At 40.4% G+C, this 12,348-nt stretch overlaps 1 protein-coding gene and 1 pseudogene across 12 annotated transcripts in view; one reads left to right on the top strand and one right to left on the bottom strand.

Annotated features, from left to right (window-relative positions):
• The window catches only part of Mettl15 (methyltransferase 15, mitochondrial 12S rRNA N4-cytidine), a 180,779-nt gene that overhangs the window by 78,300 nt on the left and 90,131 nt on the right, over positions 1–12,348 (top strand). For all 12 annotated transcript variants that reach the window (NM_001431513.1, NM_001431512.1, NM_001431511.1 and 9 more), the window contains 1 exon segment: positions 6,672–6,808. In NM_001431513.1, coding sequence (NP_001418442.1) covers positions 6,672–6,808 — 137 coding nt within the window.
• On the bottom strand, positions 9,382–10,905 carry Grb7-ps1 (growth factor receptor bound protein 7, pseudogene 1; annotated as a pseudogene).

The raw sequence follows: 12,348 nt of genomic DNA, 5'->3' as shown, positions 1-12,348 counted from the left end.
TCCTAGCTACTGGGAATACAAATCCATGTTATCATGCTTAGCTCAAGGTATGAAGAGCTATATGGAGGGAATAGAGAAAAAAAAAAAAAAACACTTGTCTTGGTTGAAGATATGGCTCAGTGGGTAAAGTGCTTGTAGCAAAAGCATGAGGCCTTCAGGACAAATGCCATAGCATGAGGCCTTCAGGACAAATATTGTAGCAGGCATATGAAAGCCTGGCCATAGTGCACCTCCCTGTGTCTCCAGTCATTATGTGGCTTGGAGATGCATGTGTTCTAGGGGCTGCCTACCCTGTCATTCTACTCAAAACAGTAAGTTCTAGGCTTCTGAGAGACCTTGCCTCAGGAACTGAGACAGGGAATGATAGAGGAAAACACCCAAAGTTGACCTCTGCCTACACAGCTCCATGCCTGGCCAAGCACGCCCACATAAACACACCTCCCTCTCAAAAGAAACGTTCATCTCCTTTCTGCCTCTGCCCTAATTATGCCTTGAAGTTGTGTTTGCTGAAGTGATCTTGTTATACTTTTCTGTTTGATGAGAAATTTTTAGGATTTATAAAAATGACATGAATTTTTCAAGTACACAGCCGTTTGTTGCTCTGCCTTTTGTGGGTCATGGGTCTGGTGAGATCTTTCCAGCAGGGCATGTCAGTTGGCCAATCTTGCAAGGGGCTCTTTGGAGTAGTGATAGCTATGCTCAATTCAAGACAGAAAACTATTAGTCCTATTCACAGAGCATGTTCTGTAGTATGCAGTGAGAGGTGACTGTGTAATTTTGTAATGTGTGGTTTCTGTAACTCGTTATTACCCAGATGCCATGCTTTAGGACCAGTTGCTATAGCTCTAATTGTTCCACCGACCACGTCCAATTAGTCTATTCTATTGATATAAAAGCAAAGTAGATCATAGTATGGGTTCAGGAAACAAAACTATTTTGCAATATGTATCTGACATTCACGATGATTAGACAATTTACTTAACCCTTTATTAACTTCCCTTTTTGTCCTCTGTATAGTATTGCTAATTAAGGTATCCCAGAGTTTGATAATTATTTGGTTCCATATGTGTTTATGCTTACTTATCAAGGACTATATAACAAAGATGAAGTGTTTCTGGTTGTTTTCGACATGAAATACCCATTCAACAAATGTAACATACACTTTGTACTATTCTTGCTATAAACATTCCTTCCTTCATCCCATTCAGCATCTTCTTGCCGGCAGCTATCTCAGTATTCTATTTATTGAGGCCTCTTAGCCACTATTTCTTATATTCTTGTATCCATTTAATGCTACTGGCTCCTAACAATTATTCAGGAAGAGTTTATACTTCAAAAATCATTTGATACTGCCTACCATGCACAGGACTGTGAGTTTTCCCCCACTATCACTGAAAAGAGTAATGTTCAAAGACCTTCACTTTTTACCTAAAATGATATAAATTCTTTGCCCTGGTATGTCAAGAATAGCACAATTTGACATGATACCACCTTTTCAACATTTTCCATAAGTTGTCTGGTTCACAGTGCTAACTACCATATGGATAAAGGAAGGATTAAGTTGCAGGAAATAGCAAAACATCTGGAATATACCTGAGGATTGTTCATTTCTCATCTCCTTTTTTCCTTTCTTATATTGTAGGTATTGTAGATATTTTATTGATGTTACAGTTACTTATAAGCATACTCAAATCACCACATCAAACTAGAGTGCTCATACACAGCATTTATATTGTCTTCTATAGCAATATCAGTACAGAAAACTCAATGAATGTATAGATTATGAATGAACATATGTTAACTATTTCCTAAAAATCCCTAAGGTTAAGTATGTTGTTTATGTATTTCAGTAATCCAGGATGGAATTTATTGTTGACAAGTGAAATTTAACTGTAAATATTTTTAAAGCATGTTATTTCTTTTAAAAAGTCAAAATTAAAAACTGCCAGGAAAAAAACTCTTATGAAGAAATCTTATGAAGTCAGGCCATATTGTTTCCAAATTCAGATGGTAACTTACTATTAAAGTCTTGCACAGATTGGAAATGACTAATGAACATTAGGAAAATGTAACTGGGAGATCTGTCCTCATGCTGTTTGTGGCTAAAAATTTTCTCATGTCCAATTTTAGCAGTGGATTTTCCCATGTGAAATTTAAAAGCTTTTAATAATTTGAACTGCTATATTGAAAGGATACAAAGTTATCAATTTTTGAGTCTTTGTTGATGATTTCAGGTACAGTGATCTCTATCACTTTATATCTTAGAAACTTCCAAACATGGCAAGCATGCAATTGTAGGGCTAAGTAGAGTCAGGAAGTCAAACATTTTTATGAGCATGGAATTAAAATTATGTATTATTATTAGCTTTATCCACCCATGGTTCTTTGATTTACATGTATCATTTTAATTTTTGTTACTACTTTTACATTTCACAGTTCATCCTTAAAGCTATAACCTGTGAGTAAGGTTGTCCTGATCAGGGTGTGTGACAAGGAGCAAGTTGTATGTGTACCAGGTATCCTACAGAGCATGTGCTTTATTTGTGTAGTATGACCAGTCAGCTTATCTTCATAAGAAGGCACCGCGTGATGTGAAATGGTTGAACACTGGATGCTTTTAAGTGTGGTGGAGACATACGGAGCAAAGCTCATACTTAGGCCTGTGCTTATGTTAAGAATATAAAACTTTCAAAGAACAAATTTTCATTTCATGATATCATGTAATTTTCATAGGAAGTATTACGGGATGAAATAGAAAGATCACAAAATGATTGATTTAGTGGAAGCATCGTCCTCAACCAACTTCCTTCTTGATTTCTGTCTCCTCATAAGTTGAAGGATTAGATTAGTCAGTTACATACATCACTGTTTGCTCTGTAATTTGTTCTTCCTCTGTCCAAATCAGGTCTGAACTGTGATTCAGGTAGTTCACTGTGAAGGAAATAAGTAGAACAGTATAATTTTTTGATTTTTAGATGATTGTAAAGATAAAATATTATTTAATTATATTACATTAAAACTAGTTAACCCAAAGTAAAATATAATTATTTTCTCATCTTAAATGTGAAGATTGCCAACTAAGAAATAAATCATATTATAGAATTAAACAATGTAACAGACTATAAATTATTAATATTCTTAAGGAGTTCTCTCTCTTTTTGTCATTAGGTTTTGTTTTGTTTTCATTTAATTTTAGTTTTTATTTATTCACTTTTTAACCCACTCTCTGCTCTCCTTCTATTCACTATCTTTCACAATCCATCCCCTATCCCTCCTCCCCTTCTTCTCTGAGCAAGTGGGAACGCCCAAAAGACCCAAGAAGTAAGCTAGAGTACCCAACCTAAGAGCTAATAAAATAGACTTTCAACCAAAATGAACCAAAAGAGATGGGGAAGGACAATCATCAAAGAGCTTTTTTTTTTAAATGAATCAATTGTCTGTTTTTTCCACCTTTGCCCTACACTTCTACTAAGCAGGTCAAATTTTGGTGAGAAGGTTTTGTGAGTGAGATGGTGTCCCCTGGGACTCCTGCATGGCTATAGCAGGTGGGCACTTGAGGCTCCATGTTCCCTACTTTAAGGAGTCTCAACTAGAGTCATCCCTATAGAAGCCTGGGAGCCTCCCCCATTGCAAGTTTCCATTAATTCTCCTGGCCCTCTCTTTTGGCTCAACCCAGACCTGGTCCCCACCCCTTCCATTCCCCTTCCCCTGTCCTCTCACACACACTTCTCTCCCTCCATCTGCCTTAGTGACTGTTTTGTTTGCCAGATGAGTGAGAGTCAAGGGTCCTCACTTGGCTGCTCCTTGTTTTTATAGCTTCTTTGGGACTTTTCACTGTAGCATGGGTATCCTGGAATTTATGGCTAGTACCCACTTATAAATGAGTACATACCATGCATGCCCTTTTGGGTCTGGGTTACCTCACTCAGAATGATATTTTCTAGTTCCATCCCTTTGACTGCAAATTTCATGGTGTCCTTGTATTTAATCGCTGAGTAGTATTTCAAAGTGTAAATGAACCACATTTTCAAGAAGTAACCTCCAAAAACTCAAACAACGCAATTGAGAAATAAGGGTATAGAGCTAAACAGAGAAATCACAACAAAAGGATCTCAAATGGTTGAGAAGCAATTAAAGAAATGTTCTAAGTCCATAGTCATCAGGGAAATGCAATCAAAACAACCCTGAAATTCTACCTTACACTAGTCAGAAGGCTAAGATCAAAAACACAAGTGACAGCACATCTTGACAAGGATGTGGAGAAAGAGGAGCACTACTCCACTGCTGGTGGAATTGCAAACTGGTATAACCACTCTGGAAATCAATCTGGTGATTTCTCAGAAAATTGAAAATAGTTCTACCTGAGGACCGAGCGATACAACTCTTGACCATATATCCAAAAGATGCCTCATCATACCATAAGAACATGTGCTCCTCCATAGCAGTTTTATTTGTAATAGTTAGAAGCTTGTAACAGTGTCCCTCAACCAAAGAATGAATACAGGAGATGTGGTTTATTACACAATGGAATGCTATTCAGTTATTAAAAACAAAGACATCATGAATTTTACAGGTAAATGGATGGAACTAAAAATATTATCCTGAGTGAGGTAACTCACGCTCAAAAGGTATATACTCACTAATAAGTGCATATTAGCAAAACAACAACAACAACAACAACAACAACAAACAAACAAGCAAAAACCCAGAAAACCAAGCGTGCCACCGACAGATGGAAGGTAAGAAGCAGAAAGACACAAGTGAGGATGCTTCAATCCCACTTAGAAGGGGAAGAAGGCAATTACAGGGGGCAGAGGGGGAGAGGGACCTGGATGGAAGAAGGAAGGGGCAAGGAAAAAGGGGAACAGAATCAGGCATGGTGTGGGGTGCAGGGGAACAGAGTGAAGCCCAGAAAGTCAGGAGAATAAATAGAAATGAGCAGCCATGGGGTAGGGAGACCCTTTAGAAAGTACCAGAGACCTGGGAGGTGAGGGACTCTCAGGATTCAGTGGGGATGATCTTAACCAAAATGCCCAATATTGGATAGAGAAAATTCAGAGCTCATCTCCAGTAGATAACCAGGGCCTCAAGTGGAAGGACAAGGTTAATAAACCATAGTCTACATTTCTGAACCATAATTCTTCCTATCTAAAAGAATTGCAGTGACAAAAATGGAGAAGAGACTTAGGGAAAGTTGGTCCAATGACCTGCCCAAGTTGGGATCCATCTCTTGCCTGGGCACCAAGACCTGACCCTATTATTGATGATATGATGTGCTTACAAAGGGAAGCCTGGCATGGCTGTCCTCCAAGAGGCCCTACCGGCAGCTGACTGAGACAGATGCAGGTATTTACAGTCAACTAGTGGACTGAAGTCAGGGACCCCTATGGTTGAATTATAGGACAGATTGAAGAGGCTGAAGGGGAGAGCGACCTCCTAGGAAGACTAGTAGTCTCAACTAACCCGGACCCCAGGAAGTCCCCAGAGACAGAGTCAGCAATCAGGAGCATACAGGGGCAGGTCTGAAGCCCCTGGCACAGGTACAGCAGAGGACTGCCTGGTCTGGCCACAGTAGGTAAAGATGTGTTTAATCTTGGAGGAACTTGAGGTTCCAGGAAAGAGGGATGCCTGGTGAGGAGGAGGAGCACCTTCTTGGAGGCACGGGGGAGGAGAATGGAGTGAGGAACTGGGGGACTTGGGAGGGGGGCAGGGAAGGGGGAATGACTGGAACGTAAATAAATAAAATAATTAAAATTTGTAAAAAATTAGACTGATTAAATCATTCCCTCTTTTTCCCTCCAAACCCTCACATATACCTCTCCTTGTTCTCTTTCAAATTCCAAGCTTCCTTATTTTCATTAATTACTGTTACATACATATTTATATGCATAAATAGAACCCGCTCAGTCTGTATACTATTTCTTGTGACTCTTATCCTTCTTGCTTTTAAATACTGGAAAATTTAAAGGTTCTTGAATTGTGTTGCTTTGGAGATTTTTTTTTTTCCAAACATCCATACCTACTTTAAACACTTGCACTGAATTTCACGGCAAGCTTGGAATTTGTCTCAGGTGTTTAGAAATATAAAGCCTTTAATTCCTTTCTTTTTGGTCTTGTGATTGCTAATTTTTTTCAGATTATACACACACATGCACACACACATGTATGTATGTATATTTGTTCTGTGACTATTTCTAGGAACATTCCTTCTCATTCCCACCTGTATGACTATGTCTAGATTTTATTTAAAGTAGTTAAATGAAATCATTATGAAGTGAGATACACTAATTTTAAGTCATCTCCAATGGTGAGAAGTTTTTAGAAATAATTCCAGCTTTCAGCTATCTGTGAAGCACAGAAATATCACAACTGTGTGACCAATTTGACCTCATGGTGAAATATTAATGCGACTTCGTTTTCCAGTACATGCAGTGCATTATTTCCTGATATTATAATCAATCAGGTTTCTCTCTCTCTCTCTCTCTCTCTCTCTCTCTCTCTCTCTCTCTCTCTCTCTCTCGTATGTGTGTGTCTGAAAAAAAAATTAGGCAGCCAATAACTGTTTTTATGTTTGTTCTTATCTTTATAATTTTCTGCTTCTGCAAATTAAAGTAGTTGAAACAATGCTGTGTACATGCTAAGGAGAAATTCTCCTTTTCTGTGTTGGTAAGGTTTTTCTAGATATGACGTTTGGCTCAGGAGGACACAGCAAAGCCATTCTGCAGAAGGAACCAGATGTTACTGTCTATGCCTTAGACCGCGACCCCGTGGCTTTCACTCTGGCTGAGCGGCTTTCAGAAATGTACCCGTGAGTATCGCTGTTTAATACTGCTGCTGGGGTTGGCCACGTTGGCTTAGCTCCCAGTCTTCTTTCTCTTGGATGTTGGTCTGTTTTTCCTACTGGCTATTTTACTGCTCACTCTCATCCCTGCAAAAGAAAGAATTATGTGAAGAGTGGTTTCAGTGCCACTTAATGCAGGGATCCTTTCTAATCTGTGGAATTAAAATACAAAAAAAAAAAAAAATGACTCCAGTATACAAAATTAACCATATGTGGAAATTTTCTACAAAAATATTTTGACAATTGACATATTGTTAGAAATTCACTGTTTTTAGCTGTATTTAGTGATGTTAGCATCTAGCATGTACTACTCACCAAACTGAAGCCAGTTGATCTTATTCTTGAGCCTAGAAACTCAAGGCTTCCTGGGCAAGATATTGTCAAAATATTATACAACTCAATACAATGCAAAAGCTTAGTACTTACTTTTTATAGGTTTAAAAGAATAAAGTATGAGATCTTATAGTGTATCTCACAATAATACAGCTGGGTTTTCTGAATTCTTCCTGTAATCCACATATAGAGTGGTTTATTGTTTTGCTAGAGCTAGTTGGCTCTTACTCTGCCACCTTTAAAATAAATAAATAGGACCCCAGGGATTGCTCATCAGGTAAGTGTGCACGCCTCCAAGCCTGACTAGTTGAGTTCAACCCCCACATGATGGAAGGGCAGAACCAAGTACCATGTTGTCTGTAGCACTCTAATCTCCCCATGGAGTGCCACGGCATGTACACTCACTTGAACAAGCATGTGTTGGGGCCTGAGCGTGTGCATAAACACACACACACACACACAGCACACACACACACACGCACACACACACACACACACAGCACACACACAGCACACACACACACACACACACACACACACACACACACACACAAACACACACACTTGGTTTAAGGAACACTCATCCTTTTAGAAAAAGTGAATCGTATAGTACTATCTGTATAGTATGGTATTTATAGCACTTTATTATGGAAGACGAAGTGTCCTGGAGCTGAGGTTACTGATTCTGAGTTTAAGTGCTATTTTCAGGAATTGGGGACTTTTTTTCTCTCATGCTTAGCATCTGGAATAAGGAAAACTGACTGGAATGTGACTTTATGTCAACTTGTTATTAGTTACAGCTATTGAACAATAAAATGTTATCTTTGGCAAAACAGCCCAGTATAGCATGGGAAGTTTATCCAGAGTCTAAGAATGGAGAGAGCCCTGTGGTGGGGGTCAGGACGGCAGTCCTTCCCTCTGCTTCTGCTCACTGACTTTGCAGATCTAAAGAGGAAGTTTCCCTCTCTCAGTGAAGTGGTCAGGAATGTACTTCCTCTGAAAGTCCATCAGCTTGATCTCAGTTTCCATTTTCTTCTAAATGGTAGGAGAATGTGTTCCAGCCATACGAGCCATTCTCTGTTTCTGCAGTGTAACATAGATGTGTGTGTTTTATATAGACTTTATTTTACCAAGCAGAATAACTTCTACTTGTCGATTTGGAAACTGTTAGTGTTAGACATATAAATGTTTCAAAGAAATATTACTCAGCTAGCTCTTTTATTAAAAGTGTCCAAAATAAAAGAATATAAGGGAAATAATTTTCATTTACATTTATTTATTCATTTCTGTGTATGTGCATTTGTGTGCCACAGTACAGAGGTAATACATTTTTGAGAGGAAGTCACTTCTAAGAATATTGTCTGTTTGGATGTTTGGTTTAATGGAATGTCATATTATCTTCTTGAAACAAGTAATCACAATTTGTGTTAAATCATACAGCAGAATAAATTGTCATTTTAACATGAACATCTTTTGAAGATATAACTATCGTTGCTTCTCTTTACGTAATTATGTTGCTCTCATTTTAAAACACTTTGCACTTCTGAAAAATTTCGTATTCTCCACTTTGTCAAAACTAAGCTAGAAACCAGCATTATCTCTGAAAACTAAACAATTCATGCGATTTGTGAGTTTTCTGGTAACCAATTTTAACTTTCAGAAAAGGCGATGTTAGATTACCTGCTGTTAGAAAGCTAGACTTCCCCACTAACTCCAGAGTCGGCTGAGGAAACACATTTAAATTGGAGCAGCAGGGCACTCAGTTTAGGCTTAGCTTACTGGAAGATAGATGTTGAAGGTAATTTAAAAACATATAGGATTCTTTTTATTTATTTATTTTTCCATAGGTGTGTCAAAAATAATCTTTATTGTCACTAGTATACATAGAGCACATCAACTGGCCTCTCACTCTGTATAGAGTGTGGATGGGGCATGAGACCACCTGGGCTGCCCCTACTCCTCTCTTAATGCCCCTCACTGGAACAATGCCTCAGGAGCTCTACCAAGGAGACAGGAATACAATGCCTCCCTTGGGGACAGGAGTCAGGGATGGACAGAGTTGGGGGATGTTTTATTGCCTGAGGGGGGTAAAAAATGGGGAAAAAGTGGAGGGAGCTCTTCATCTGTTTACCATCCCACCCATCTGCACCGAGTCCACTGAACAGAAGGGTGGTAGGAAACCCCATGGCTGAATAGCTTGAGTGGCTTCAGAGGGCCACACGAGCACAGGAGTGGTGCTGCAAACAGGGCAGGATGCCTCGGTCCTGCTGGTGGAATTACACCAGCTGCAGCAGGTCTGTGAAATGGGTCTGACTGTCATCCATGCTGAAGTAAAGGCAGCCTTCATCTTTGCTTGGCAAAATGAGATAATGCTTGACTTTGTGCAGATGACACAGAAACAACAAAGCCCTGTGGGTTCTGCCGACTCGCTCTGATCAGGAACACACCATCCACCAGGACCTGCCGTTCAGTTAGCCGCTGGCTGTCCTCCTGGGAGATTCGTCCATGAAACCAGGACTGGGTGCGATGGATGGCTGCACTGAGGCTCGAGCCAGAGTATGGGGTGGGCAGACTGAGATGGTGGTTTGTCTTCTTCCTCTAGGCCTGGGCCTCCTAGATGGCAGCACTCAGAGCTTTCCGGGTGTACCCAATGACACGCCCAGCATGGCCAGAGAGTCTATAACCACTAGGGTATTATGTGAGATGTTCCTCGAGGGTGGAGACCCCAAATAGGACAGGCACAGGTAAAGAGACTAGACCTGCTGATAATTCTTTTATAGCTGTAACCCATGCTTGAAGAGCCCCTTGTGGTCATTTTGAAGCTTGTTGGGCTTGATACAAAAGCTGAAGTCAGTAGGCATTCCATACACTTTGCGGCTGTGGGTCACCACATATACATTGGACTCATTTACATCTGCCACATTCTGTAGGTGTCTCGGGTCCTCGGAGGTGCCCTTGGTAGAGTAATAGAGGCCAGTTCAACACAGAAAGCAGAAGAATCATTTCCAAAGCTTTCGACCTGACTCCCAGCTTCAGGAAGCCCTGGATCTCAGGGAAGCTGCTAGCATTCAGGAAGTTCTGGAAGAGGTCTTCATGGGATATGCCTGTTTGTGTATCCAGACAGCTGGAGACCATCTTTTCTGGGAACAGGGTGTGTGGAGGGCTCTTGAACAGTTCACACTTGGCGAAGCTTTTATGGAAGCGGCTGTCTCCACCCACAGGCCAGGCCTCAGCACTTCCACCACAAACTCATTGTCCTCCAAACTCTGCTCCAATGCCAAATTGGGGTGGCATTCCACCAGGCCCCAGTTCTCATCACTCAGGGAGTGAGCTCGCTGCACCAGCATCTCACACATGGAGAGCCGTGGCGCCCGCTGCCACCTCCACAGACTGGCAACTCCCATCTTCACTGTACACCTTCACCACATAGAGTCAGCTGGAGTCTCGAGTAAGCAAACCCCTCACACTGGAGGAACCAGCAAGAATGGGTTTCTGTGAAGGTGGGCTACAGAGCTCAGGGAAGGGGTTGGGAATGGAGGGTAAAGAGGTTGCCTGAAACTCCTACAAGTTTCCTGACACCCAGGGTGGGCTAAGGCTGCAACCACTTCACATCCCAGAGCATTATCATGGTGGAGTCCCAGGAGGAGTCCCAGGGGTTGGGCACATATCTGGGTAGCAGCTGAGATGAGACAGGCTTAGATCCAGTTCCATGGCACCTGGAGGAACTCCAGCAGAAGGAGTCGGACACCAGGGCCCAAAGTCTGGCTCTGTCTAGAGATCCCAGACCCTTGAATTTGATTTCAAATCCTCTCTCTCTTCTCTACAGGTAGTAGGAGGGTTATCCCGCCTTTCGATGTTGAGGTAGGAGAATATGGTGCAAGCCTTGCTTATCCAGATTCCAGCCTAGAGAAACTAAAATTATCTTGGCCAGGTGAGGGCAGAGCCTGAGAGGGGCCCTGGAGAGGAAGCGCGGGAGGAGGGGTGGAGATCCCTTACTAGGATTCTTTTTAATGCCTTGAGGAACAATATGTGTTCCGTATATGAAGTTCAAAAATATAGAGGTGATTGAAGAGGGAAATAAAAATCATGCCATTCCATTATTGGTTTATAATTTTAAAGCAGATTTTTGAATGGTAGGCATTTATTTCTTTCAGTAATTTAAAAAGTTTCCTCAATAGCCATGTAATTGGAGAATTTATCTATATGATACAATCTATTCAAAATTATCCAGTATATATCATCTTTCCCATAGATATTTGATACTTACCTTCTCTTTTTGTTGAGGTACTGTTATTCAATAGTTGTCAAATTTGTGAAGGAAGTTAAAAAAAGACGTTTTAAATTCATGGCTTCAGGCTGCTTCTTGGACAGTTTCAACCTAATGACAATGTCTAGAAATAATTTATTTATGTTCTTGAGCAAAGCCAAGACAGGAGCATCTGGTTTTGCATTACAGGCTCAGATCATTGTTGCTAAGGAAGCAGAAAAAGAGAAGCCCAAACTACCTAAAAAACCCCTTCCTTTGGGTATTCTAGTTGGCCCTGGGCTATAGGATGGGACTCACCACATTCAGGTCAGGTTCATTCCCATTAGTCAATACACTGTACCCAGACGTATTTCACTAATTTACACGCTTCTCAGTAACACTGAGTCATTAAGTTTAACCATCACCCATGATAATATCTGCCAGACAATGATAATTCCTAACTGTTCCGACTCCTTTCCAATTTTTCCCTCCATTAGCTTTACACAGCATACACAGTTGCAATCAAATGCAAATGTTATTAAAATATATCCCTGCTTTAAATACTTTGGTGCCTTTTCATTGCTCTTAAGTTCAAAATCTTGAACATGGTCATGCATGATTTAACTCATTAATGTGTCTCTTCTGTCTATTCTGATGGCTTGTTTTATATAGTTCTTATCCCTGTGCTATTCGCTTTGCTGTTAAGGATCTTTGAATATTCTGTTCTCACTACTTATAAACATTCTCTTCTGTTCTAACAGTCTTCCTCCCTTTACCAAGATAACACTCATCTGGTCATGCCTGGAATTCATTTCCTCTGGAAATCATCACAGATGTTTTAGACTAGAGTAATACTGATATTGTATTACCTTAGAGCACACTGTGCTTATTAATAGTCATGATCACAACCACAGTTAAATATTTATGA

Source organism: Rattus norvegicus, chromosome 3, assembly GCF_021556685.1.
Source record: "Rattus norvegicus strain SHRSP/BbbUtx chromosome 3, alternate assembly SHRSP_T2T, whole genome shotgun sequence".
Taxonomy (NCBI): Eukaryota; Metazoa; Chordata; class Mammalia; order Rodentia; family Muridae; genus Rattus; species Rattus norvegicus.
This window is presented reverse-complemented; position numbering and strand designations above follow the sequence as displayed.